At 36.9% G+C, this 24,831-nt stretch overlaps 1 protein-coding gene and 1 long non-coding RNA gene across 9 annotated transcripts in view; one reads left to right on the forward strand and one right to left on the reverse strand.

Moving 5' to 3' along the window:
• The window catches only part of SLC38A4 (solute carrier family 38 member 4), a 63,761-nt gene that overhangs the window by 20,205 nt on the left and 18,725 nt on the right, over positions 1-24,831 (reverse strand). For 3 of the 6 annotated variants that reach the window (XM_081311704.1, XM_081311706.1, XM_081311705.1), the window contains exons 2-4: positions 6,958-7,187; positions 2,820-2,910; positions 2,198-2,313 (exon numbers count right to left, since the gene is read on the reverse strand). In XM_081311704.1, the coding sequence (XP_081167830.1) occupies positions 2,198-2,313; positions 2,820-2,910; positions 6,958-7,076 (326 nt within the window). In that variant the 5' untranslated portion in view covers positions 7,077-7,187. Of the gene's footprint in view, positions 1-2,197; positions 2,314-2,819; positions 2,911-6,957; positions 7,188-19,269; positions 19,328-24,831 lie in introns of all 6 variants that reach the window. The other 3 variants (XM_081311709.1, XM_081311708.1, XM_081311707.1) reach the window with 2 other exon arrangements.
• Positions 1-24,831, forward strand: part of LOC308658802 — a 64,364-nt gene that overhangs the window by 4,922 nt on the left and 34,611 nt on the right. The window lies entirely within an intron of this gene.

A 24,831-nucleotide genomic window follows, 5' to 3' on the forward strand; every position in this document is an offset into this window, starting at 1 on the left:
GCAAAATTAGCAAATACTACATTTGCTTACTCAGCATGCAGGAATAGGTTTAACATATTTGCAACAACATTTAGAATTGAAGAGCTATTCAAGAAATCTAAAATCTAGGAATCCAGAAACCAAAGTATGTGTATATTGTTTCTTTACTTCTTTTAGTTTATACTGATCAATATTTCTCTAAATCTTGGAACACAGTACAAAAATAAGAGTGTAGAAGAATTAACTACATAATAAATGAAGGGACATTACAAACCTTTACCTGAATTAAAAAAAAAAATCTTAGTGTTTATTTTGCATGATGAGAACACTAAACATTTTCCCAACAATTGATTCAATCCTTTCGTAATTCCCAATGAGATCAATGCTGCAAATGCACATTTAGAACATGAATTAAACATTTTGTAAGTACTCAAGCTTTATTGTGCTCTTATTTTCCAGAACTGTCTAATCAATGACTTATTCATTTATTTTCCCATATGCTTAATTAACTTAACCTGTTTCTAAAGAATTATGTAAATCAGATTACACAATTTTGTTCAATGGAAAAATAAGCACTCCTGTATTTTAAACATGTACTTACTTTGGCAGAAAATACCACCAGTAAAACCAATGAAATACTGTGTCACTTGTTGTGAACAAAGAGAGACAGCTAAATCTACTTTGAGCTAACTGGACACACAAAACAGATCCTATGTGTTTAGTGATTTATTTACTCTTGCTGAATTAATCTACTAAATGTTTATAGGTTTAAAATGAGCCCCTTTCAAAAACCAGAATATTCTCCTCCTGTAAAAATGATCTATGGCTCTAGAATTGGGGGAAGTGCTTCCTATTTCTATTCATCAATGATCTGTGTTAACTTCCTAATTAATTTTAATGGCATGTATAATTAATAAGGAGAAGGCAGTCTTTTTGTCTTAGAGGTAGTACACATTGCAAAAGCATACAAATGTAGAATACATTTCCAGGCATTAAGAATCTGATAACAAAAGAGCAACTTTGTTTCAACCATGGCTTATAAAAGTTAAGTTGATATAAAAATTCATTCAGCTAAAGAATATTATGTATAAAATAATTTAAAGAACTAACACAAGATAAATATTTATAGTCCTGATCCTCGGCCCTCAAATAGCTGTATGATTATCTAATCACATGTGAAGTTCAGAACATAAATAGCATATATCTATAATATAAATGTTGCATTCTTAGACAGTGAACTCTTGAGCTTGCATTTGGGATCAGGATTTGTGTTCACATTGATGCTTCAGACTTTATTCTTGTGAAGAATTCCACTGCTGTCAACCGTGTCTTGACAAATACCAGAATGTCCATTTTGCACATAAATGCCTGTGTCTGTCATGATGTTTCATCCATTCTACAGGTCAGCTAAGTGAGGCTACTACCCTTAGCTCACAGGTTTAGGAATAAGCTCTGTCACTTAGCAAAGATTCTCTGAGCCAAGCACTGAGCCAGGTCTTGGGGAGGTGGGCTCAACTCTCTGGAACTTATAGTCTAGCAAGGGAAATGGACATTAATCAAGTGAATCAGACACACTAAAATACTAAAGCTGTGGTGCGTATATAATGGATTAGGTTAAGTGAGGGAAGGCTGCACTAAGGTGAAGTTGAGATGACATATGAAAAGTTAACTTGATGAAGAAGAAAGGAAAGAGTGTTCCAAAGCATGTGCAGAGGCCCAGTGGTGAGAAGGCACATTGCACTTTCATGGGACAGAGAGAAGGCAAGTGTGCTCCCTGTATCTGATGCCCAAGAGCACAGGGAACAGGGCATGAGATATCATCAAGGCATGCAGGACTCCTAAGCCTGGACTGAATGGGCTACTTTCTCTAAGAATGTGAAAAAAATCGGGTTTGCTTTTGGGTAATATCTTTTTGACTACTAAACAATTACTTTAGGCATCTATTAAACACTGAGATCCTTGTAAAATGGTTTCTCTGGACTGGTAGGGCTGCTCCACCAGTGTCTCCACTAATGCCAGTGTCTACCATTTAGTTGGGGGAGCAAGTACGACGATTAGACGGCTCTAGTTATTTCACAGGCTGCTGTTTTATCCAAAAGCAAGAGAAATTGGCTAATACTTTCTCAAATTCTTCCTGCTCATCAAGATCACATTTCAGAGTGTTAACTGAAAGAGCAGCAGGTGTGGACAGACCTCATCACCCAATCCAGATACTTACATGAAAAGTATGATCCCTGTGTTGGCCATGGCATAGGACAAGCCCAAGATTCCACTGCCCATGATGGCGTTGCTCAGGTTGAATGAGGACATTCCAAAGGAAGTCGTTCCAGGATGCTTGAAGGAAAGGAATGTACCATAAGCAAACGTTGGCCAAAGGACCCATCTTTTCCTGGGTCATTCTTATTTTCACATTACCTCTCCTGGTGATTACAGTACCAAATCAAAGACTAAGATAAAATCATCTTATTACTCAACTTCAATAAAAGCATGTACTTTTAAAATGGAATGTGATGCTTGATTTCAACATAGAACTCAGTAAAAAAAAAAGAAAAGAAAAAAAAGTACAGGTGGTGTAATATAAAAGAGAAAACATGTATGACAGCAGATTACATTTGGGTTAGAATGATTTCTCCAAAAAACAAATAAATTTCATAAATGATTTATGCAGCCATATGGCGAACAGGAAAAAACAAGTCCTTATTCCAGTAAGGGCCTGAATAAACAGAGAATGTGCTGACCAAGGTTCGGAAAATTTCAGTCACATTGTTTTCCCACAGAGACCTAGGTACATCAGACACCCTCAGACCTGTTTATTTCCTGAAAGCATAGATTCAACTTACATGTTCATCATCGTAATCTGCCAGCTTCTTTTCCCCAAAAAACCCATTTGTCAGGAACTTCTGGCTTTCAGCATCTTCATTAGCAAATTGACTAAACACAAAGGGAAAATAAGAAAGTAACAAAATCTATGTGAATGCTCACTCTAAGTAATATTTATGTTTTGGGTGATCAAAGTAACTGAAATAGGAGAGCAAAAATCAATGTAGGAGACAAAACACCTAGAACCTGTTTTCTTCTCCTTCATACCAGTGTTTCCTCCAGGCTAACAACTGAGCTCCATTTATGAAGTGATTTGGGGAGGGAGAGAAGATGTCATGAAGGAAGGAAATATTATTTTTAGTGAAAAATTGCTGCTGCCACATTTCTTCTTTCCCATATTAACTATGCAAGGAAGAGACGAATTGGAACTGATTTTGTACCCACTTATATCCCTTCCAAAGAAAGGGTACAGGATCATGATTTTGAGTTTTCTAAACTACCACCATGCCATAATCAGATAATTTTATTACTTTAACAGCTATTTGTTAAATGCCTAGGCACTGTGATCCTCTTCTCCTAGATGCCCGAAATATCCCTGTGAGAGGAACTTTCATGATCCTACTCCAAAGATGAGATAACTGTGGCTCAGAAAAGGGTAGGAGCCCTGCCTCCACTGCCAGACTCAAGTCCATGGCCTTCCATGACATCATACAGCCTGGACAGAGCCCTAGAGCTGGCATTTCCTCCTTGCTGGCTCTGTTTATATATATCTATAGATACATATGTATGTGTATCTGTGTGTGTGTGTGTGTGTCTATATACATGCATTTCTTGTTACAGAGTAGTAGAGTAGTTAAATGGTAGCTCTGTATTAATTTGGTTGTTTGTGTGTGTGTGCTGGTTACTCTGAAAATGTACCTGAGTTACTATTATATAAAGAATTAAACTAAGAAAATTGTTGATAAAAAAAAAAGTTCAATGACTTGATAGAGGAGTTGGGAGGGAAATGGGACTCCAAAATGTTGCTAGGCAGAGAACATTGCAATTATAGTCTACTTGGGCACAGCCTGGAAGCTGCACACTTTGTTCCTAATGCCACCTCCTTACTGTACTGGTAAGCTTTTGGAGTTACATGCCAGAAGCTTAGAGGCTATAGACAGGAGACCAGCCACATTTCCAAAGGCTTGGCTAATGAAACAGCTGCCAGTGTTGCATTTTTACCCACCAAAATACCACAGGATTTTTTGTTGTTTTACATAAAATATTCAACTGTGCACAATTCTTAAAAAAATGCTTTATGAATAAGATTGCAATTCTTAGGGGAATTTCTTGCATTACAGAGTAAGATAGAATAATTGGAGTGTATTTTATGAAAATAACACTTATAATGCTCTCTTTTCTCTTCGGAATATATAAATCTTTCACCCTTTACTAAAATAAACCTTAGAAATGAAGTGGAAAAGAATTATTATTAGAGAGAAATATGAATTATCTTTCATAATTAAGAATTAATCCTGAAAATCATCTGGTGAGGATGAAAATGACAGAGTCATTCTCTGAGGATACAGAGCAAGACAAGGTGCAGAGAGAAACAGTAGACAAAACCCACCAAGCGTTATGTGCTATATTCCTGGAGCCTCCAGGGGTAGAGAGCTCTGAGTGTACAGACTGAGAACATTTCCTGCTGTTCTCCCTCCCCACGTTTCTCTCAGCAAACACAATGCCTTCAAACCTGTTGCCTTCTTTCATTTCCACACTTCCTCCACCATCTTTTTGGGATTTACTTTAATAGTCTGTAGTTCATATACTTGCTTTATGAGGAACTGCTATAGGGGGCTCCTAGCCGGAAACTGAGATAAGATGATAAAATAGGACCAAGGACTATAAAAACAAGTGTCACTTAAAAGTGGAATTTAAACTCAGGAATATTCAATGTTCTATTTTTTGCTTTACTCAATAAACTAGAATTTCTAGTCCATGCGTAATTTTTAAAATTTAAAAGAAAACAGATCGCTTTTAAGGCATTTTGCATATTCCTATTTTGGTATGAGATGAGTTATAGCCATAGCACATGCCAAGATTATATAAAATACATGAGAAATGTCCCCAGTGTGTCAAATGTTTTTGGTACCAAACCCAGAATGTATTGAAAACATCAGTAAAATGATCCCAAATAAATGCAATATGTTGAATCTCTCAAAACTTTACATTTAAAGGTTCAATCCAAACCAATCATAAACAAAACCTATGTTTGAAAAGTGATCATAAAATTGCAAAATGATGATCTGTGCTTGAGCCAGGAGTTAAAGGTAAGTCATTGTGTGCGGTCCTTGTTTAAAACACAACAAAAACATTGTGGTTCTTTTCATTAGGGCTTTGAAGGCCAAATGGAATTGCTCCAATATCCCCTTCAGCTCAGGCAATCTCTGCTGAGTTCTTATTTGTGTCTATTCCTTTCAAAATAAAAAAAGCCTGCAGATTTTGAACAATTTACTAAGGGACATGACATGAAAGAAAATTCACAAGCATTTATTGAATACCATTTGTATTCCAGGAACTCATTTAATCCTTAGAAAAGTAGATGTTGGTTTTCTAGTCTATACTTTTAAATGAAGCTCAAAGAAGATAGATCTTTTCTAAAGTCAAGTCCCTACCCCACAGAATCTACCACAAAACTTACCCAATTTACAAATTGTCATGATTTATATCTCAATGGCCTCTCTAGTTCAACAACCCTCAAATTCCTTGCACTGACCTACTTGGAGTGCCTCCTCCTGAAAGCCCTTCTAGGATGATGTGAATGAAGAAGACCTTGAGGATAATATTTTTTACTTCAGGCTTAGATTTAGTCAAAAGATTCCCTTCTGAGCATCTTTAATCATGTACAACTTGTGTTATATAATGCTTTGTGGGAAATTAACTTACTTATTAAATAACTATAGTGCAGAGGTCATTAACCTGTGAAAATGATATGATTATTATCTAATTGCAGGGGAGGTTGCACAAAGGAGGGATGGTCACTGGGGGAGTAGAGGCATTTGGAGAAGGCTTCCCAGGAGAACTGACATTGAGCTGATTCTTGAAGAACGAGAGGTATCACAAGAAAGAAAAGGGAAGTGGGTGGATTCTAGCAGATGGAACAGAATGAGTGAAGACAAGCGGGTACATAAGAGGAGGGCAAGAACAGGACAGGTAAGGTCGGTCAGGAGCAGGTCATGAAGGGTCCCACATGCCAAGCAGTGTACAGTTGTATCTAATAGCTAAGGTGGATTCATGGGAGAGCTTTATCCAAGGATGGAATATAACCCAATCTGCAATTACAGAAGATTACTCTTGTGGAAGTGAGAAGGGCTAGACAAAAGAGAACAGAATGTTAGATGGACAGACAAAGCAGGGCTGCTCTGACAGACAAGTGAGAGAGGATGAGAGCCCAAAGATGACAATGGAATGGATAGAGAGAAGAAGGTGATTTGAAATATTAATTAGGTAAAAATGACTGTATACAGACGGCCATTGGATGTGTGGTCTGGGAGAAGGTACGCGTCTACGATGGATCCTGAGTTGATTGATTCCAAGGTTGATGGTGATTTTCAGCATCAACTTGAGGAGGAACAGGTTTTGAAGAGAATGACAGGAATTTGATATTAAACAAGTCTGACTTTAGGAATGAAGTATTTCAGACACATTAGTCATCCAGTAGAAGTGTGTGTATCAGTAGACCATTAAATATAATGATCTGAAACTTGGTTGTGAAATAACAGGCTGGGAATGTGGCATCTGAGTGGGTGACCCCATGATGGTTACAATGAGCTTGCTCAGAGGACACCTAGAAAAGGATCGCTATTGAACCCTGGGGATGAAGCAACACTCAAGGGCAAGCAAGGGAAGAAGACTCTGAGAAACAATAGTTCTAAAATGAAGTTCAGTGCTCGGCTAATATAATCAAACTATAGGCAACATTATTAGTGGAGAAAAGGACATGAAGTCACACAAAGGGTTGACATTTTATTACTATATCAGGGAATTGGTATGTTGACATCCAGGCCATTGTGATCTCCAATTTGTAATAAATCCAATTCTTCCCAATGACACCCTTGTTTTCCACATCCAGAAGTCAGTCTTGCTTTTGCATGGAGCAGGTGATTTTTAACCCCATACCTGCTTATTGCTGCCTTTTCTGAACTGCCCATCCCTGTGTAGCTGTCTTGAGTACTTTCTCCACCGCTGCTCTCATCATCAGGCTCGATGTTGACATTGCTCAGCTCCATGGGATCCATTTGACCTGTCAGCGCTTTCCTGTCCACAGACGCCTCCTTCAGTGTAAATAATATACTGACCCTTCAGTTTAAGGCTCTTCTACTTTGTGTTGATGTTCAGAACGCTGTGTTCTGCAAACAGGACACAAAATAAATCATTTTCTTTAAATTAGAATAATAAATATGAATCTCTTACTTTGAAGGTGCTTGCTGTCAAACATGGAAAAGAAGTAAACTCCTAAGAACTTTACATAAATATATCCCCAGAGTTTCCTTGGCTTCATATAGAAAAGAAGAAGAAGAAAACTTACAAAAAGCTGCTAAGCCAGTAGATAATTAGCAAGTGCCTATGCACAATGAACATGACAGGTGCTTTGCTAGTCACCATAGGAAGAAAGAGAAATTGTAAAATGTGGCAGCAGTCATCACAAGGATTTAGGTATTTGTAAGCAGACTGCATGATTTCCTGTTGACAAAGGAAGATCTAACAATATGATCTAACAATAATTAGCAATAATTAGAAAGAAAATTACTGCCTGAATTTAACTGAGTGTGAAAGAATTATAACAACCTACACATTGATGAACATGCAATCCAGAATAGGATCAAGGTTAGGAAGCCACTTTCTAGGCATCTGTATCCTGAAGCCAAAGTTAAGAATAGCAACAAACGAAAGCACAGGTTTACCTTTGAATCAGCATCAGTCACCATCCATATCAAATTAAAATGCATTTTAACAACCAGAAAATGACAACGTTTAGGTTCTGCTCACTGGATCTCAGTACAAGTCATTTAACTTTTTGGGCCTCATTTTCTCAAAGTGAAAATGGCTTTGTGTTTTTTTTTTTTTTAAATGCCATGTATCCATTTTATGTTGTTGATACAACGTCTTCTGAAATGTTTACTATTTAATTCATTCAATCATTCTTGAACCATTATATGGGAGAAATATGATCACTGTTGAAAGGAGTGGTTCTGAAATGTGATTTCACGTTTGATCAGGAAATCCAAGCAGAGAAACTAACAGAAAAGTTGCTCTAGAACTTACAAAAATCCATAAATCCCCTCACAAACATTTAGCAATGCTAAATGTTATAGCAATTGCTATAACCATATAGCAATGCTTCCTTAATGCAGCGCCAGACTGAGCACCTGGAAGGCAGCTCACACTTGGGATGAGTTCATAACCCCAAACTACAAGTCACAAAAGTCCACACAGGGGAAATTCTCTCATATGATTGTCAATAGGCACAAGAAACAGTAATATTCACATTTGAGGAACTACAATTAGCAAAGCGATTTAAGACTTTTAAATTATTAGACTAAAAAGCAATAGTAATAGACCCCTGGAAATTACTCAAATTATAGCACAGGAGCTAAAGAAGAAAGATATTGAAGGAGATGTTAAGAGATATTGTGGGGAAAGAATAAAAGAGATGGAACAAATATAAAATGGTAAAGAATCATCCAGAGGAAGCAACTCTCAGAATTTAAAACAGCACAGGTATTTCAAGGAGGAGGAATCATTTATCACTAATACCAGGCACTCTAAATTCATTACATTAAAAGTCAAAAGAAGATGCTTAAAAGCTACCAGAGAGAATGAAGACTTGCATATAGTTAAAAGAAAAAAAAATAGAAACTCATACCTCAACATTGTAAAAGCAATCTATGATAAGCCTCAGGCTAGCATCATTCTGAATGGAGAAAAATTGAAGGCCTTCCCTCTAAAATCTGGAACAAGACAGGGATGCCCCCTATCACCACTTCTGTTCAACATAGTTCTCGAAACACTGGCCAGAACAATTAGACAGACGAAAGAAATTAAAGGCATAAAAATAGGAAAAGAAGAACTTAAATTATCACTATTTGCAGATGACATAATTCTATACCTAGCAGACCCAAAAGGGTCTACAAAGAAACTATTAGAGCTAATAAATGAATTTAGCAAAGTGGCAGGATATAAAATTAACACACATAAATCAAAGGCATTCCTGTATATCAGCGACAAATCCTCTGAAACAGAAATGAGGACAACTACTCCATTCACAATATCCCCCCCAAAAATAAAATACTTGGGAATCAACCTAACAAAAGAGGTGAAAGACTTATACAATGAAAACTACAGAACCCTAAAGAGAGAAGTAGAAGAAGATCTTAGAAGATGGAAAAATATACCCTGTTCATGGATAGGCAGAACTAACATCATCAAAATGGTGATATTACCAAAAGTTCTCTATAGGTTTAATGCAATGCCAATCAAAATCCCAACAGCATTTCTTGTAGAAATAGATAAAGCAATCATGAAATTCATATGGAAAAACAAAAGACCCAGAATAGCAAAAACAATGCTAAGCAGGAAGTGTGAATCAGGTGGTATAGCAATACCAGACTTCAAACTATACAACAGAGCAATAGTAACAAAAACAGCATGGTACTGGTACCAAAACAGGCGGGTGGACCAATGGTACAGAATAGAGGACACAGAAACCAATCCACAAAACTACAACTATCTTATATTTGATAAAGGGGCTAAAAGCATGGAATGGAGGAAGGATAGCATCTTCAACAAATGGTGCTGGGAAAACTGGAAATCCATATGCAACAAAATGAAACTGAATCCCTTTCTCTCGCCATGCACAAAAGTTAACTCAAAATGGATCAAGGAGCTTGATATCAAATCAGAGACTTTGCGTCTGATAGAAGAAAAAGTTGGCTACGATCTACATACTGTGGGGTCGGGCCCCAAATTCCTCAATAGGACACCCATAGCACAAGAGTTAATAACAAGAATCAACAAATGGGACTTACTCAAACTAAAAAGTTTTTTCTCAGCAAAAGAAACAATAAGAGAGGTAAATAGGGAGCCTACATCCTGGGAACAAATCTTTACTCCTCACACTTCAGATAGAGCCCTAATATCCAGAGTATACAAAGAACTCAAAAAATTAGACAATAAGATAACAAATAACCCAATCAACAGATGGGCCAAGGACCTGAACAGACAATTCTCAGAGGAGGACATACTATCAATCAACAAGCACATGAAAAAATGCTCAGCATCACTAGCAGTCAGAGAAATGCAAATCAAAACCACCCTAAGATACCATCTCACTCCAGTAAGATTGGCAGCCATTAGGAAGTCAAACAACAACAAATGCTGGCGAGGATGTGGGGAAAAGGGTACACTTGCTCATTGTTGGTGGGACTGCAAATTGGTGCAGCCAATTTGGAAAGCAGTATGGAGATTTCTTGGAAAGCTGGGAATGGAACCACCATTTGACCCAGCTATTCCCCTTCTCTGTCTATTCCCTAAAGACCTAAAAAGAGCATGCTACAGGGACACTGCTACATCGATGTTCATAGCAGCACAATTCACAATAGCAAGACTGTGGAACCAACCTAGATGCCCTTCAATAGATGAATGGATAAAAAAAATGTGGCATCTATACACAATGGAGTATTACTCTGCATTAAAAAATGACAAAATCATAGAATTTGGAGGGAAATGGATGGCATTAGAGCAGATTATGCTAAGTGAAGCCAGCCAATCCCTAAAAAACAAATGCCAAATGTCTTCTTTGATATAAGGAGAGTAACTAAGAACAGAGTAGGGACGAAGAGCATGAGAAGAAGTTTAACATTAAATAGGGATGAGAGGTGGGAGGGAAAGCGAGAGGGAAGGGAAATTGCATGGAAATGGAAGGAGACCCTCAGGGTTATACAAAATTACATACAAGAGGAAGTGAGGGGAAAGGGAAAAATAATACAAGGGGGAGAAATGAATTACAGTAGAGGGGGTAGAGAGAGAAGAGGGGAGGGGAGGGGAGGGGAGGGGGGATAGTAGAGGATAGGAAAGGCAGCAGAATACAACAGACACTAGTATGGCAATATGTAAATCAATGGAAGTGTAACTGATGTGATTCTGCAATCTGTATACAGGGTAAAAATGGGAGTTCATAACCCACTTGAATCAAAATGTGAAATATGATATGTCAAGAACTATGTAATGTTTTGAACAACCAACAATAAAAAAAAAAAGAACCGAAACTCATATCAAATGAGTATGAAGGTTTCCCTCACCTATCATACATTACCAGCCTCACTTCTCAGCAGCACCCAAACTGTTTCTGTTCTTACTTCTTCATTTAAAGTTAGCTGTTCTAAATTTAAATAACTCACTGAAACCCCTCTGACCCAGGTGCTTTGTTACTCACCATAGGACAATGTTGAGAATTACAACACATGATTGCTGTAAAGCAATTTTATCTGTTATAATTTGTCTGTAGGTTGCTTCTAAACACAGAAAACCAATAACCAAGATTTATATTATGATCGCATAAATAGAATCATCCAAAGAACCAAATGGAGTATTTGACTACATAATAAATGAATCATTGTAAACATATTTATTAACTAAAATAATTAGAAGTGTAGAAAGAGGGTAGAAAGAAGTATACTAATGTCCTTATATTTTTTTAGTTACCAGTCTGGGATTGATAAACTGAGTCAGAGGGGTTTTGATTATATTCAAGTATAATTCCTCTATGTCACATCCAAAATAACAAACATATCTTCAACCATATCCATTTGACTTTTCAACTTAACTATTCAAGCAACTATTTTTCTTAATCATGTTTTTAATTTTTATTCATAATTTGTTCTTTTGTTTAGTTTTATGAATGCAACATCTCCTCAAATATTTTTTTCTTTTCTTCTTCTTTTTTTTTTTGGTGTGTGTGTGTGTGTGTGTGTGTGTGTGTGTGTGTTACTAGGGTTCAAACTCAGGGCTTCATGCATGTGAGACAAGCACTTTACTACTGAGCCACATCCCTGGCCCCTTCCCAAATCTTTTATAAGGATATTGATGGGAAGCTTTCAGAAGTTCCTTGTTTCTTCTGGGGCAGTTACTCTGTTTGCTCGTTGTTGTTTTTCTCTTTCATGCTGCTGGTTTACCTAAAATTCTTATAATCCTTGGTTGTCTGTTCATAGTTATGAATGAAGGAGTGGACTGGTTACTTTAGACAGCTAGCGCTTGGGGTTTCTCAGACATTTTATCAGCTCATTTCACTGCTTCCTTGCAGGTCTCTGTAAGTGGCTCCTTTGTGGCTTGTGTGTGTGTAAGAACTTCACTCCTGGGCACAGCTGCCACTCTAGGAGAGATTACTCTGGGGATGAAATATATTATCCAGGGAGTGGAGTATCTATATCTGCTTGTTAGACCTCTTTGTCTTTTATGGAGGCCCCAATGCTAATTCTATAGTCTTTTCTTTACAGCTTTTCTTTATAAATACAATCAGAGATTTATTTTATGGGCAAAACCAGCAGCCCTAACAGACCATCACATCCAAAGTGAGGTTCCTTGCTGAGTCCTATCACTGGTTTCCTCTAATCTATGCCTCTTTGAATTTGTTGACTTAACTTGGAGCTGCTACAGAGCTCCCTTCAGGGAAAAAAAAAAAAAAAAACACACTTATCCTGGTTCCTTTCCTATTTCTCAAACTATCTAAATCATTTCCAGCTTCTAGGAATTCTTAAAAAAAAATCTGTTTGTTGATGACACTGCTATTATTTTTCACAGTTTTTGTGGGCTTGTTCTTTTAAGAAGTATAATTTTGGTTGAGGTTTCATTGCTTGATTTCCTCAAGGCTAGATCCTAAGCCCTCTTCTTTCAATCGACTTCTAAGACTTAACACACACTGATGGTTAATTTTATATGTCAACTTGGCTCAGCTAAAGGACAGCCAGAAAGCTGGTAAGACATTATTTCTGAATGTGTCTGGGAGGGTATTTATGGAAGAGATTGGCCTTTGAATCAGTAGACCTGGTAAAGAATATCAGCCGGCAGTAATGTGGACAGGCATCATCCAAGGGGTTGAGGGCCTGAACAGAATAAAAAGGTGGAGAAGGACAAATTGACTCTCCTTGGCCTGGGACATCCATCCTTTGCCCTTAGACATTGGAGATCCTGTTCTTAGAGCTTCATATTCAGGGACTTAGGAAAAGCCTGGGCTGAAGACGGAACTTGAGGAGTCTTTGAGGACCACAGAGTTATTGATGTAAGCGCCTGCCCTGAGTCCAGTGGCGTAGCTGACACCTGCATATCTCAAGACAGTTTAAATTCAATGTGCCTAAAATCTACCTTGTGATAGTTCCCTTCTTTCCTATTCAAAAACTGCTGCACTATTTCTTCAATTATTTAAGCCAGAGTTCAAGAGTCTTCTGTTAGAAATTTTTCTTCCTTATCCCCAACATCCAGTCCTTAAGAAAGTCTGATTGATTTTACAGCTAATGGAAGTATTTCTCGAGTTCGTCTCCTTTCCATTTCTTCCACCATCACTCTTGCTAAGCTACCATCATTTCTTAGTGTGTACTTTAATAGCCTCCTAACTGAGCTCCTGGATGCCTCTCTAACTGTCCTATTCATCCTCCACACAAAAGCCAAAGTGATCTTCAAACAGCAACAACATAGATTATGACATTTCTTTGCTTCAAACCCTTTAATGTCATCCCTTTATTTTTAAATAAAATCCCAAACTCTCAACAAGCCCAGTGTGTTAGCTTTTCATTGCAATGACAAAATAACTGACATACACAGCTTAGAAGGAGGATGGATTTATTTTAGCTCATAGTTACAGAGGTCTCAGTCCATGGTTGGATAGCTTCCTTGCTTTGGGCTTCAGGCAAGGGAGAACACCATGGCGGAAGGGTGTGGTGGAGGAATGTTGTTCAGCTAATGGCATCCAGGAAGTGGGGGGAGGGAGGAAGAGAGGCAGAGAAAGAGATATTGAGGAACAGAGAAGGGACCAAGGACAAGATGATGTTCCCAAGGGCATGACCCCTCCTAAGGATCCATTCCTTCTATTAAGTCCCACTTCCCTCAGCCTCTGCTACCTCCCAATAGTCTATTCAGTGATCAACAGATTAATCACTAATGAGGTCAGAGAACTCATGATCCAATAACTCCCCAAAAGTCCCACCTCTGAATATTGCTGCATTGGGGACCAAGCCTTCAATATATGAGTCTGTGGGGGACACATATCTAAACAACATCCAGCAAGGTTCCACATAGTCCACCCACCTCTCTGAGCTAGACACTTCCCTTCTCAGTGTTCTAGATACACTATTCTTTGAGTTTCAGGAATGCACTGGACTATGTTCTCTAACATGTCAGGCTATTTGCACAGGCTGTTCACAGTGGCTAATTCTGTTCTTATTCCAGATGAGTCATGGAGACACAGGCTCAGTGGACTCCACACTCTGCCATCTCTGTATTGCTATCTCTCCTAAAGAGAATTAAAGTTTGTACTGGGAACAGGAATTCTGGCCATAGTGACTCACAGAGCTGGGTATAAATCCTGACCATGTTATTTAACTTCTGCCCTTTTCATCTTCTGCAAAATGAGGGTATTATTGTTTCCCACAAAAGTAACACTGTGTGGATCCAAATGAGATAATGTATGTCAAAGTTTGGCATCTACTAGCCCCTCAATACATTCACATTCTTTTCCCCTCAGAATCCTATGGATGATTGCATCTGCACACAAACAGACAACGCATTTCATATGCTTAATTTATCTCTGGCACTTCTAAAGGAGGGCTTTATAGTTCTCATAATTTTCATTAACATTGCAAGCAAGATAGGTCCTCCTTCACAAATAAGAAAATTAAGACCTGATTTTTTGCTATTTTTACCATACATGAAACATTCATCTGGTTCTCTTTTGACGGTGATACATCCCATGAAATAGTAGCTTAAGACCTCAGCCCATAGTCCTAATTTTGGTCCTTGTCATGGGAACTCTCACAAAAGTTAGAAAACATTTTCATAGCTCGTATTTTTGCCTCTGAACATTCTATTACTAGCCTATTTTAAGGGAATAGCAGCCCAAAGCACATTTTTAAAAATCATTAGAACATTATGAGAAATGAAATATTCTGAATCCTTTGCCTGCAGCACCAAGGGTGTACCTTGAAGTATTTAGCCTGCATTGTGAATGCTAAAATTTAGTTGCATGATTACTCACATTATTATATTTCAATTTTGGAGTGTTTCACAGATGGTACTTATTTATTCATTTGTTCAATAAATATTGAGAATGAAACATGAGCCAGAAATTATGAAAGTTACAGAAAATGAATAAGACAATTCCTGCACCTGAGGAGCTCGGCCTATGAGTGAAAACAGAGTTTGGAATAAACTATATAATATACATCGTAACATCTTTGCTATTTTTCCTCTGGATAAATTCTTATTGAACTACACAGTGAATCACTGCAGGAGCAGAGTAGAAAAGCATGATGTTGACAAACGCCACCACTGACTCAAAGATACAATTTCCACAGGCTTAAATTCTTCCACTGCTCCCCGTCTGAGTACATGGCGCCTCCATTCGCCCATTCACCCATTGGAGAAATCTAGCCATCATCATTGACACCTCTCATCCGTTGTCTGTCACCTCTCTACTCATTTCCAACCTATCACCAAGTCCGATCAGTCCTTCTTTCAACATATGTTTAAAATCCACCGCTTCTACCTCCATGGCTGCCTTTATTCCAGATAACTTCCTAACAGTCCCGTGGTGATTTTCTCTTGGATTTTTGAGTCAAATGTCCTCATATCCTGTAAGGCTCTACATCCTCTTACTCAGGCACAGCCATCTAGCCCCAGGTAGAATCACAGCGTCTCTCCTTCTCTGAATCCAATGGGCTTCTTTCATTTCCCCATCATGACCTCAGGACCTTTCAACCCAGTGGGGCTCCCTGCATGGTATGAACTTCTACACATTCTTAACCGGGTGTCTCCTGATGTTCACCAAGACAACCGAAACATCTTTAAAGGCCGTATGGTCAGAGAATCCTTCCTTGACCCCCACAACAAAGCTAGATCCTCATCATATGCTCCTGTAGCATGTTCTCCTTTCCCTCAGAGTACTCATCACTCTCTGTACCTACATTTTTATGTGTGTAATTATTTGACAAAGAATTGTCTTTCCCTCTAGGCAGGAAGCTTCACAAGGGTAGAACAGTGCTGGGACTGTAGACTCTACCTGTCCCCAGCATCTAGCATGGTGCCTGATGCCATATTCTACTAAGACCAACATCCTTTGAAGTGATCTCCATTATAGATACAGGCATGCACTCCTGTTGCAGTTGTAGGGATTAATAGTTCAAGATAAAATGGAACTGTTTTCCTGCTCACCAGGAAAAAGAACAGCTTTTTGCTCAAAGCATTTCTAAAAGTCAAAGCATTTCTAAAAGAAAGATCAAATTTGATTTGACAGAAGTTTTTGTAGTTCAGCCTTCCTGCCCATTAAGTTTCCCTGTGATACAAAGAGGTCTTACAGAAAACGATTGGATATACCAATACAGAGGTCAACAGCACTGCCGATTCAATTGACTCATTCTTGGAGTTAGAAAATCAAAGCTTGAAGCAAAAGTACTTAGAATACTATCAGGTTAGAAGACTTCCATTTTTATCACATTTATTAAGAGTAATCTAGGAGCTGGGGATGTGGCCCAGTGGTACAGTACTTGCTGAGCAGGTGTGAAGCCCTGGGTTCTATCCCTAGGACTACCTAAAAAATCAAAACAACAACAATATCAAAAGAAAAGGAAATATCTAAATGCCCTAAGTAACTGATTCCTTACATCCAAATTCTAGTACATTTTAATGTTCTGTTGTGTGAGTGGTTACCTAACACACTGAGGATGGAAGATTCTCAAAACAGTAAACTTCTCAAATTTTACATGCGTGGCTCAACTTGAAAGAAAGATACCAAATCAGGTAAGCAAAAAAGAAGCAGAAGTTATGACCTTCTTGTAGGTACTGCAAACATTTATTTTGCTGGTAAATCCAGGTGGAAAGAGAGCTATCATAATCAGCATAGACTTCCCACCATCACTACTGGTCTGATCTCTCATACCAACCCAGAACTCACAAGTCTACTCTGAGATCGGGTTTAGGTAGCAGACAGCCCCACAGGGCATTTAGCATTGAGCAAGTGAGGCTAGCTGGTCATGCAACTTCAGAAAGTCAAGTATCTTACATCCAAGGGACTAATTTAAAGTGACATCTAACTTATACCTCAGATAGATGACTCCGGCTTTAACTTTTAAGCCTATCTAATATTGCCATTATGTTAAGTTCCGTTAATATCCCAGCAATTCCATTCTAGTCACACTTCGACAGTAAGGTAGCCTGTTAGTCTGCGGCACAGTTTCTCACAGAAATTAGCTTCCATTCAGCCTGAGGTGGAATGTCTTAGAGAGGAAACTTGCCCATAACAATAGGGCCTTCTTTACTTGACTATTTCCTATTGCTGGTGCTAATATTTTAGCATTTCCATTCCTTTCCCCTACTGAGATGCAGCTTAGAAATAGCATCTGGAAAAATCTAGAAAAAGCACAATAACTAACCCTATGCTGAGGTCTCTTCCCTGAGCTAAAACACTACCTTCTGGCTAATATAAGAATTAAAGCATTATATTTGAATGTTTTTTTCCCCCAGACAGGCTTTCCAGATCTGTTCTTAGAAGACATAAATTTTTCTAATCATCTAATTCTGAAATAAATTTGAGATCATATTTTTCCAAACAGTAGTTAGCTTGCAGAATATTCAAGGATATGTAGCATCTATGTTATTATCACTGTGACTCTTCATGCTATACATTTTAAATGCATAACAGCTAATAAACTGGATGCAGTAAATTCTGAAATATTTATATTCTATATAATAGATAGTAGGCCACCCCACAGGTACTTGTTTTTCTTTTGGAAAAAAAATTGTTGTTACTTTATTTAAAGTAAATCATATTAAAAATAATTGCTTCCATAATCTTTTTAAAATTTATTTATTCTAATTTGTTATACGTGACAGCAGAATGCATTCCGATTCTTAGTACATAAATGGAGCACAATTTTTCATTTTTCTGGTTGTACTCAAAGTAGAGTCACACCATTCGTGTCTTCATACATGTACCTAGGGGAATGAAGTCCATTTCATTCCGCCATTCCTATCCCCATCCCCTCTCCTTTTCCCTCCCTCTCCTTTGCCCTATCTGAAGTTCCTCCATTCCTCACATGCTCCCCTACGCCATTATGATTCACAATCTTTAAAATGTATTGTATAACATGGTTAAAGAAAACTCCAAGAGTGATCAAAAGTACAATTTTTTTTTCAGAATTTCCAATATTGCCAATGTACTTCTTAGGAATCTATGTATAAATTCTATCAAGAAAATCCCAGAACATGATGTAAATATAAATATGAACAGGAGGTTCTTGAACTGTAAAATAAACAGCAATCTTTTATAGAAAACACACCTAAATTTCTTCAGTTTGTCCAAATATTACAACCTCTGTGCTGCCCAATCAATGTCCATGAGTATGATATATTCCTTCAGTTCAAATATTTTTCAATTTTGCTATTGCCTGGGCTTTTAATACAGATCATCATCATATACTCTGTAAGATGCTTAAGACACAACTATACTTAAATCCACTGGGAATTTTCCCTTTCTGATTAATAAATTTGAAGCAAACAACCCTATTTTTAGGTAATCAATTCTAGCCCTTCAAAAACTAAAGCTATGTTTATATTCTATACAATTCCCCAGTTTCTTCTAGTAACTTTGTTCTAAAAATTCTTTTTAAAATGGTCAAATTGAGAAGATAAGGTAAGAATAACTCTTTTTCTTTTTCCTTCAATTATGTTTTAGCCCAAATCTTTAGTCATTTACATCTGCTGTACTCATGTGATGTTCCTTCTTTTGATTCAGTGTTTTTAGATTGTTTTTGTTTTATTTTGTTTTCAAAATATAGGAAAATCCTTAATGGTGTAACATTAAACTGTACTTCTACAACTTTGTGTTTGATCCTAAGACAAATTATGTCAACACTTTATTACATTCAGTGAGCAACCAGAAGACATAAATAACTAAAACTAAACCTATTGTCTTTATAATGTTTCATTTTCTTCTTATCCACATTTCTGATTTTATGCTCAAATCTAAAATTATCTACAAAAGAAAACTGCATTCAGGATCTGGGCAAATAATTTCAATGTTTGACATTGATTGATCTTTTTTAAAATGAAAAAAAAAGTTACCCAAGTAGTATTTTCAAACATTTTAATTTGTAATGAATAAAAAAGCAACATAATAAGAAAGCACTATTTAACACTGCAAACATTTATATGTAAAAATAGCTGTACCTTAATTATTTATCCAGTCCTGTGCAGTCTTTCCTGAATTGTTTGGAATGGCAGACCCCTGAAACAGAGTTGACTGAGATGAACCTTTGGAGACCTAGACAATGATTTAAAGACCAGTGGGAGTGAACGAGACAAGCCAATCAACACCATCACCTTTCTCCAACACCTCCCTCTGCCCAACTTGCGTCAGCTTAAAAAAAAAAAAAAAAGAAGCAGCAGCAAACTCAGTTTACTGTTGTACAACTGGATTAAACATCAGTTACACCAATTTCTATTTGCTTTTAGAATTCTGGCTTTTATACAGCAAAATACTCACTGAAATTTTTACTTGGGTGTCATTCTTCAACAAAATGCTATAGATTGGTTGGCTGATAAATCTAGAAATGCTGATTTTGGGGGGTTTATGAATACAAGTCAAACCAGTAACCACAGTAACGGGGTCTGATTATTTAATGAAATGACATAATCACAAAAGCAAAAAAAAAAATTCATTACCTAGTAGAGGAGTTATTTTCTTTTGAATTGTTGATCTGTTTGGAGGAAATTTTACAGAATGACATACACTTCCAAATGATGTCAAGTTATCTATCCAAGGTGTGGGAGATTGAAAAGCATATGCCATTATCAGCCACTGCTACCAACCTCAAAATAAGCAAAGGCTATTTGATGTTTTGAAAGAGTTCTAAATGGACACTTTTCTCCGCTTAAAAAACCCACATAGCTCTCCATATACATAAGGAAGGGTTGAAATGTGTTAGCAAATAATTTATTCTGTTACGAAAATTTGTCAGCTAGACACTATTCTGAAAGTAAGGTGAGAAAAACAGATTAGAAATCAATCCAAAATTAAGGGTTTGTTGCCTTTTAAATATTTAGGAAGTGAGTGCACAATCTGATAACCAATCAGAAGCAATGCTAGGTTACATCAGTTGTGTCAATTCCTATTTCTATTTAAAAAAAACCTAGACATTGTTCTCTGATTAAGAAATTCTTAAGTTGATGCAATACATTAAACATTAAACAAAATGCCTAGTTACCCATTTCTCTTTTTCCTTTCAAATGTGGCCTATTTGATCTATTAACTTAGTGTGTTATACTTGATTTTATTGTGTTATACTTGTCTCTTAACATATTCTCCATTTTTAGAGTCATCTGGTAGCTTTGTCTTTACTCAGATGAGAATTATTATGGTTTCGGGAATAAAGCAATAGTAAAAGAAGTCCTAATTTTAATATCAGGAAAATCTAAATAATATTCCATTTTAAATTACTGTTTCCATCATCCAGTTGTGATCTTTCCAACTTAGGTTTTCACTCTGTTTGCAAAATTACTTCATGAATGTGAGATGGAGCAAAGACCAGCAATAATTTTTAGAAAATTAAAGACTTCTATTCTGGTAAAATCCCATTTAATAGTGGGTCAACTAAACAAGAGTGGATGTACTCCAATTAGTGAATTTTATTTTATATCTTCATATTAAAGAAGTGAAAAATGCATAAATCTTCAAAAGCTTTTTCCTCCCTTAAAATTTTGCTTGTTATTCTGACCTTTCTATATAATTATTTATTATATAATTGTAGCAAATAGCATATTTGATTATAAATTAAAAGCACACTTAGAGATTTCTATAAAGGCTCTTATATTCCTTTTGAACCTGCTCTACATAGCAAAATTCTTATCACAAAAATATTTTCTAATACTTCTTAAAAATCAAATCTATGTACAGAAAAACTAATTTCACAGAAATTAAATGAACTAAATAACTAAGATCCTCGTGTGTCATTTTACCCTAGATCATTTGACATGTTTAGATGTGACCAAAATTAATGAAGAAATGTTTGTCTGGTCTGGCCTTGACACACCTCATAATAACTTTTCTTTTGTAAGGAAAGTACAAACTTAAACATAATTTAATGCCCTAAATAGTTCTTTCTTTTTGTTTTTGTTTTTTAATGGTGCTAAGGATGGAACCTAGGGCTTCATGCATGGTAGGCAAGCATTCTCTCACTGAGCCCAAAGCCTTGAATATTTCTCAAAATCATACTGTAATATGATTGTACATAATGTGGTAATAGATTTATGCTCTTTTAAATTTTTTAAAACATGGCAAAGGCAACATATTCAGTCAAGCTCCAATTTGGTTCCAGTACACAATATGTACAGCCTTTTAAAAACATAAACAAAAGGAGAAGCAGGGTGATAGGGCATAATGAAGCAATTCTGGGCAACAAGGTGACAGACACCACTTGTTCATAAACGAAATTCAAGTAAGTGCCACCATGAACAGGTGTGCAAGACTTGGTCTGCACTCCAGGGCTGGGGCTGAGGAATACGATGTGTTCACATGAAGAGATGCTTGGCTTCCCAGACTCTGACATAATTAATGCCAGGATGACTGCAGTGTGCTCCAGGATTCCAGCAGATGAAAAGTCCCTTCTTGGGGTTGGCCATGCAAGAAGGTTTCGGGGAACTCCTGGGCCTTGAGCAGGGCCTTGAAAGTTCATGTGAGATTCCAGTAAGCAGAGAAGACGGAAAAGCTTTGTGCAGGAAAAAGGCAGAAATTCTAAAAGCAAATTCTGACAACAGTGAAAGTCATTCTGACTGTAGAGGGGAACTTTCTGAAGCAAAATAGAAGAAGAGAATGGAATGATCCTGACTGAAAAGAGCATTATGCCTACAACTCCAATTTTTAGTGATGGAGATCTTTTGAAAAGTTTTTGAAGAACATAATGAAACTAGCAGGGCAGGGAAGCAGGGGAGAAGATGGGTGGTGGAGGATCACCAGGAAGCTGACTGACAGTTTGGGTTTGGTGACATACGCCTATCTGAGAACAATGGCTGAAAGAAAGGCAGATGGATATAGAGTTTAAATTGGGGTTAACGGAATTTGGCTCTTTTTCTTGTATTACTATTTCTTTTGGTCATTTTCACTAGTTCTCAATACATGCTATGAGTTTTATATGATCATTTTATAAGAAACAAAAACCTTGCAATAAAATCTTCATTTTTCTTCACACAGAGAAAGAGAATACGTGGTGATAATACAACCATTTTAGCAGCTTTTCCGTGGATTTCTGCCTATCATCTTCAAATCAGTACAGGGAAGGTGCTAGAATGCACATGCCAGTATAATGTTATCTATTCAGAGTATAAAACTGATGGCTCTGAAGAAGCTGATTTAGCTCATACCTATGCATTGAATTATATTTTTTCTCACCCATATTTAAAATCTCTGGTCATCCTGTTTAAAATCTCTACCTTCAAAAGTGTCCTCAGAGAGAGACCTGCAGCTAGATCAAGATTAGTCAACAATTAAAAGCAAAAAAGAAACCTTAGTCAGACCATCCTGGCATTTTGCAATGGTACAGGGAAAGATAACCTCTTGTTCTCATCTCGATTGTACCCAAATTGCTAATTTTAGTCATGGGACAAAATAATACTTGGAAATAGACTCTGGTTACAGCCAAACTGGAAGAAGAGGTATAGAACCAGTAATGATTAAGAAACCAAATGACCTAACTTTGAGTGATTTTGAACTGTATCCACTGCTTTCTTTGCTCTCACTTCACCGGCTCTTTAAGTTATCTACCTTTTTCTCGATTCTGTTTCTTTTTATCTTCTCTTTATTACACTGTGTTTATGATGCTTTGTTCTCCCCAGAAGAGTTGTCTTTTATCATTTCAGCCCTTAGGTTTGTGAACTCAGAATCTAATAAAGTAGATTAAGTCCATAGACCTCCCGTCTCTCCCCATCCTGCAGCTCTCAAATTCGGACCACACTTATGTGAACCCAACTGGTTTTTATAGTGTTGTAGGTAAATGTTTATTGGATGGACTAAGTCTTTCCTAAAAAAAAAAAAAAAAAAAAAAAAATGGAAGACTAACAGAACTGCAGTTAAAAACACTTTTATGATTTCTCTTTAACATAGGATTTACCCTGTGCATTTTCATTTCCAGGCTTAGAGAACTGAAGGGAATTTGTGATCTTTTCTGATGTCAGGGCTTTGGCACTCCAAATTCTTTGCCTTATCTCTTTTTAAATGTTGGTTCTCATTAAAAAAAAAAAAAGAAAGGTAAAAATCCATAGAGAAATGTTACAGAAATCTTTCTAAATTATTCAAACAGCAGAGTTCCATATTATCACAAAGATGAGTCAAGCACTCTGTACTGGTATATTATCCTCTCTACCTTCTTGCAGGTGGTAAAAGCTGAACTATATTATGGGTTTCTTTTTCATGGTTCCTTAACTACTCACCTCAACCTACAGAATAAAAATAAGTAAAAGAAGATAAAGTTAATATTATCCCCAAAGATAATATACACATATACAATTAATTACAAGCAGAAATTAAATAATTTTCTAATCTCCCTTCAGCTGAAATTCTGAATGTTCATAGAAGTTTGGGCCTTTGAGCACCAAATATATTTAAATGCTTCTAAAATCTAAAATAGGGTTCCTAAACTGTAGTGCTTGTACCCGGGATTGAACTCAGGGGCACTCAGCCACTGAGCCACATCCCCAGCCGTATTTTGTATTTTATTTAGAGACAGAGTCTCAATGAGTTGCTTAGGTTCCTCTCTATTGCTGAGTCTGGCTTTGAACTCGTGATCCTCCTGCCTCAGCCTCCTGAGCTGCTGGGATTTCATGTAGCACATTTTAAATGTTTCTATTTAACATTTAGAATTTCTGTACATTATTTAAGTCTCAATCACATATAAAGCTTATTACCCTTCTTCACCATAATATATCTGCCTAGGCAGAAGCCAGGAATGGGCTTGAGATACTTTTGTCTGCATCACTGCATCAAGATCTTCACACATGTATATTTGAAATGACTACATGAATAGCCACATTTGATGACACCTTCAAAAAGTCACAATTTGAGACCCTTCCAAATATGAGGCCCTGAAGAGCTTCTTTAGCCCAAACAAAGGGAAATGCAATGGCCCATGAACTCTAAGGAACTGCTCAGTCTATGGCATCACCCTCTATTCAATCCAACCTGAACTACCTCTACAGTTATACAATGCAGCATTTGGGAAATGTTTGAATAGTTAACTATGGTATTGCAAAATCAGCAAACAAGTTTGGTGCAAGTTAACAAATGTATTGACTTTGCCATAGACCTAAACAGAAAAATGCACTTCACTTCAGCTGACTAAAAAAAAAAAAAAAAAAAGGCGAGTTAGGGGATAGTCCATTACATTGACAGTCTCTGTCTTTCCTCTTTGAAAGAGACCCATCCACATCAGTTCTTAGTCCCACATATAAATGATGTAGAGAAAAGTATTACAAGTTCATTCCAGACTTCTGCTTAAACAGATATATTATGGTGAAGAAGGATTACAAGCTCTGTGAAACTTATGGGTAATTACAATTTAAATAATACATTGATATTCTGTTAAATTAAGAGTTCTTAAAAGCTTGCTTTAAAGAATGATTTCCAGCCTTTAAAATGCCTAGTAAAGAAAATAGCATGTCTAAGAGATGTATAATCACACATATTATTACAGTGACACTTCCTAAACAGCTAAATCACCTTGTCAATTTCAATTCTTTATA

This window comes from Spermophilus citellus, assembly GCF_964194105.1.
Source record: "Spermophilus citellus genome assembly, chromosome: 10".
In the NCBI taxonomy this organism is placed as follows: domain Eukaryota; kingdom Metazoa; phylum Chordata; class Mammalia; order Rodentia; family Sciuridae; genus Spermophilus; species Spermophilus citellus.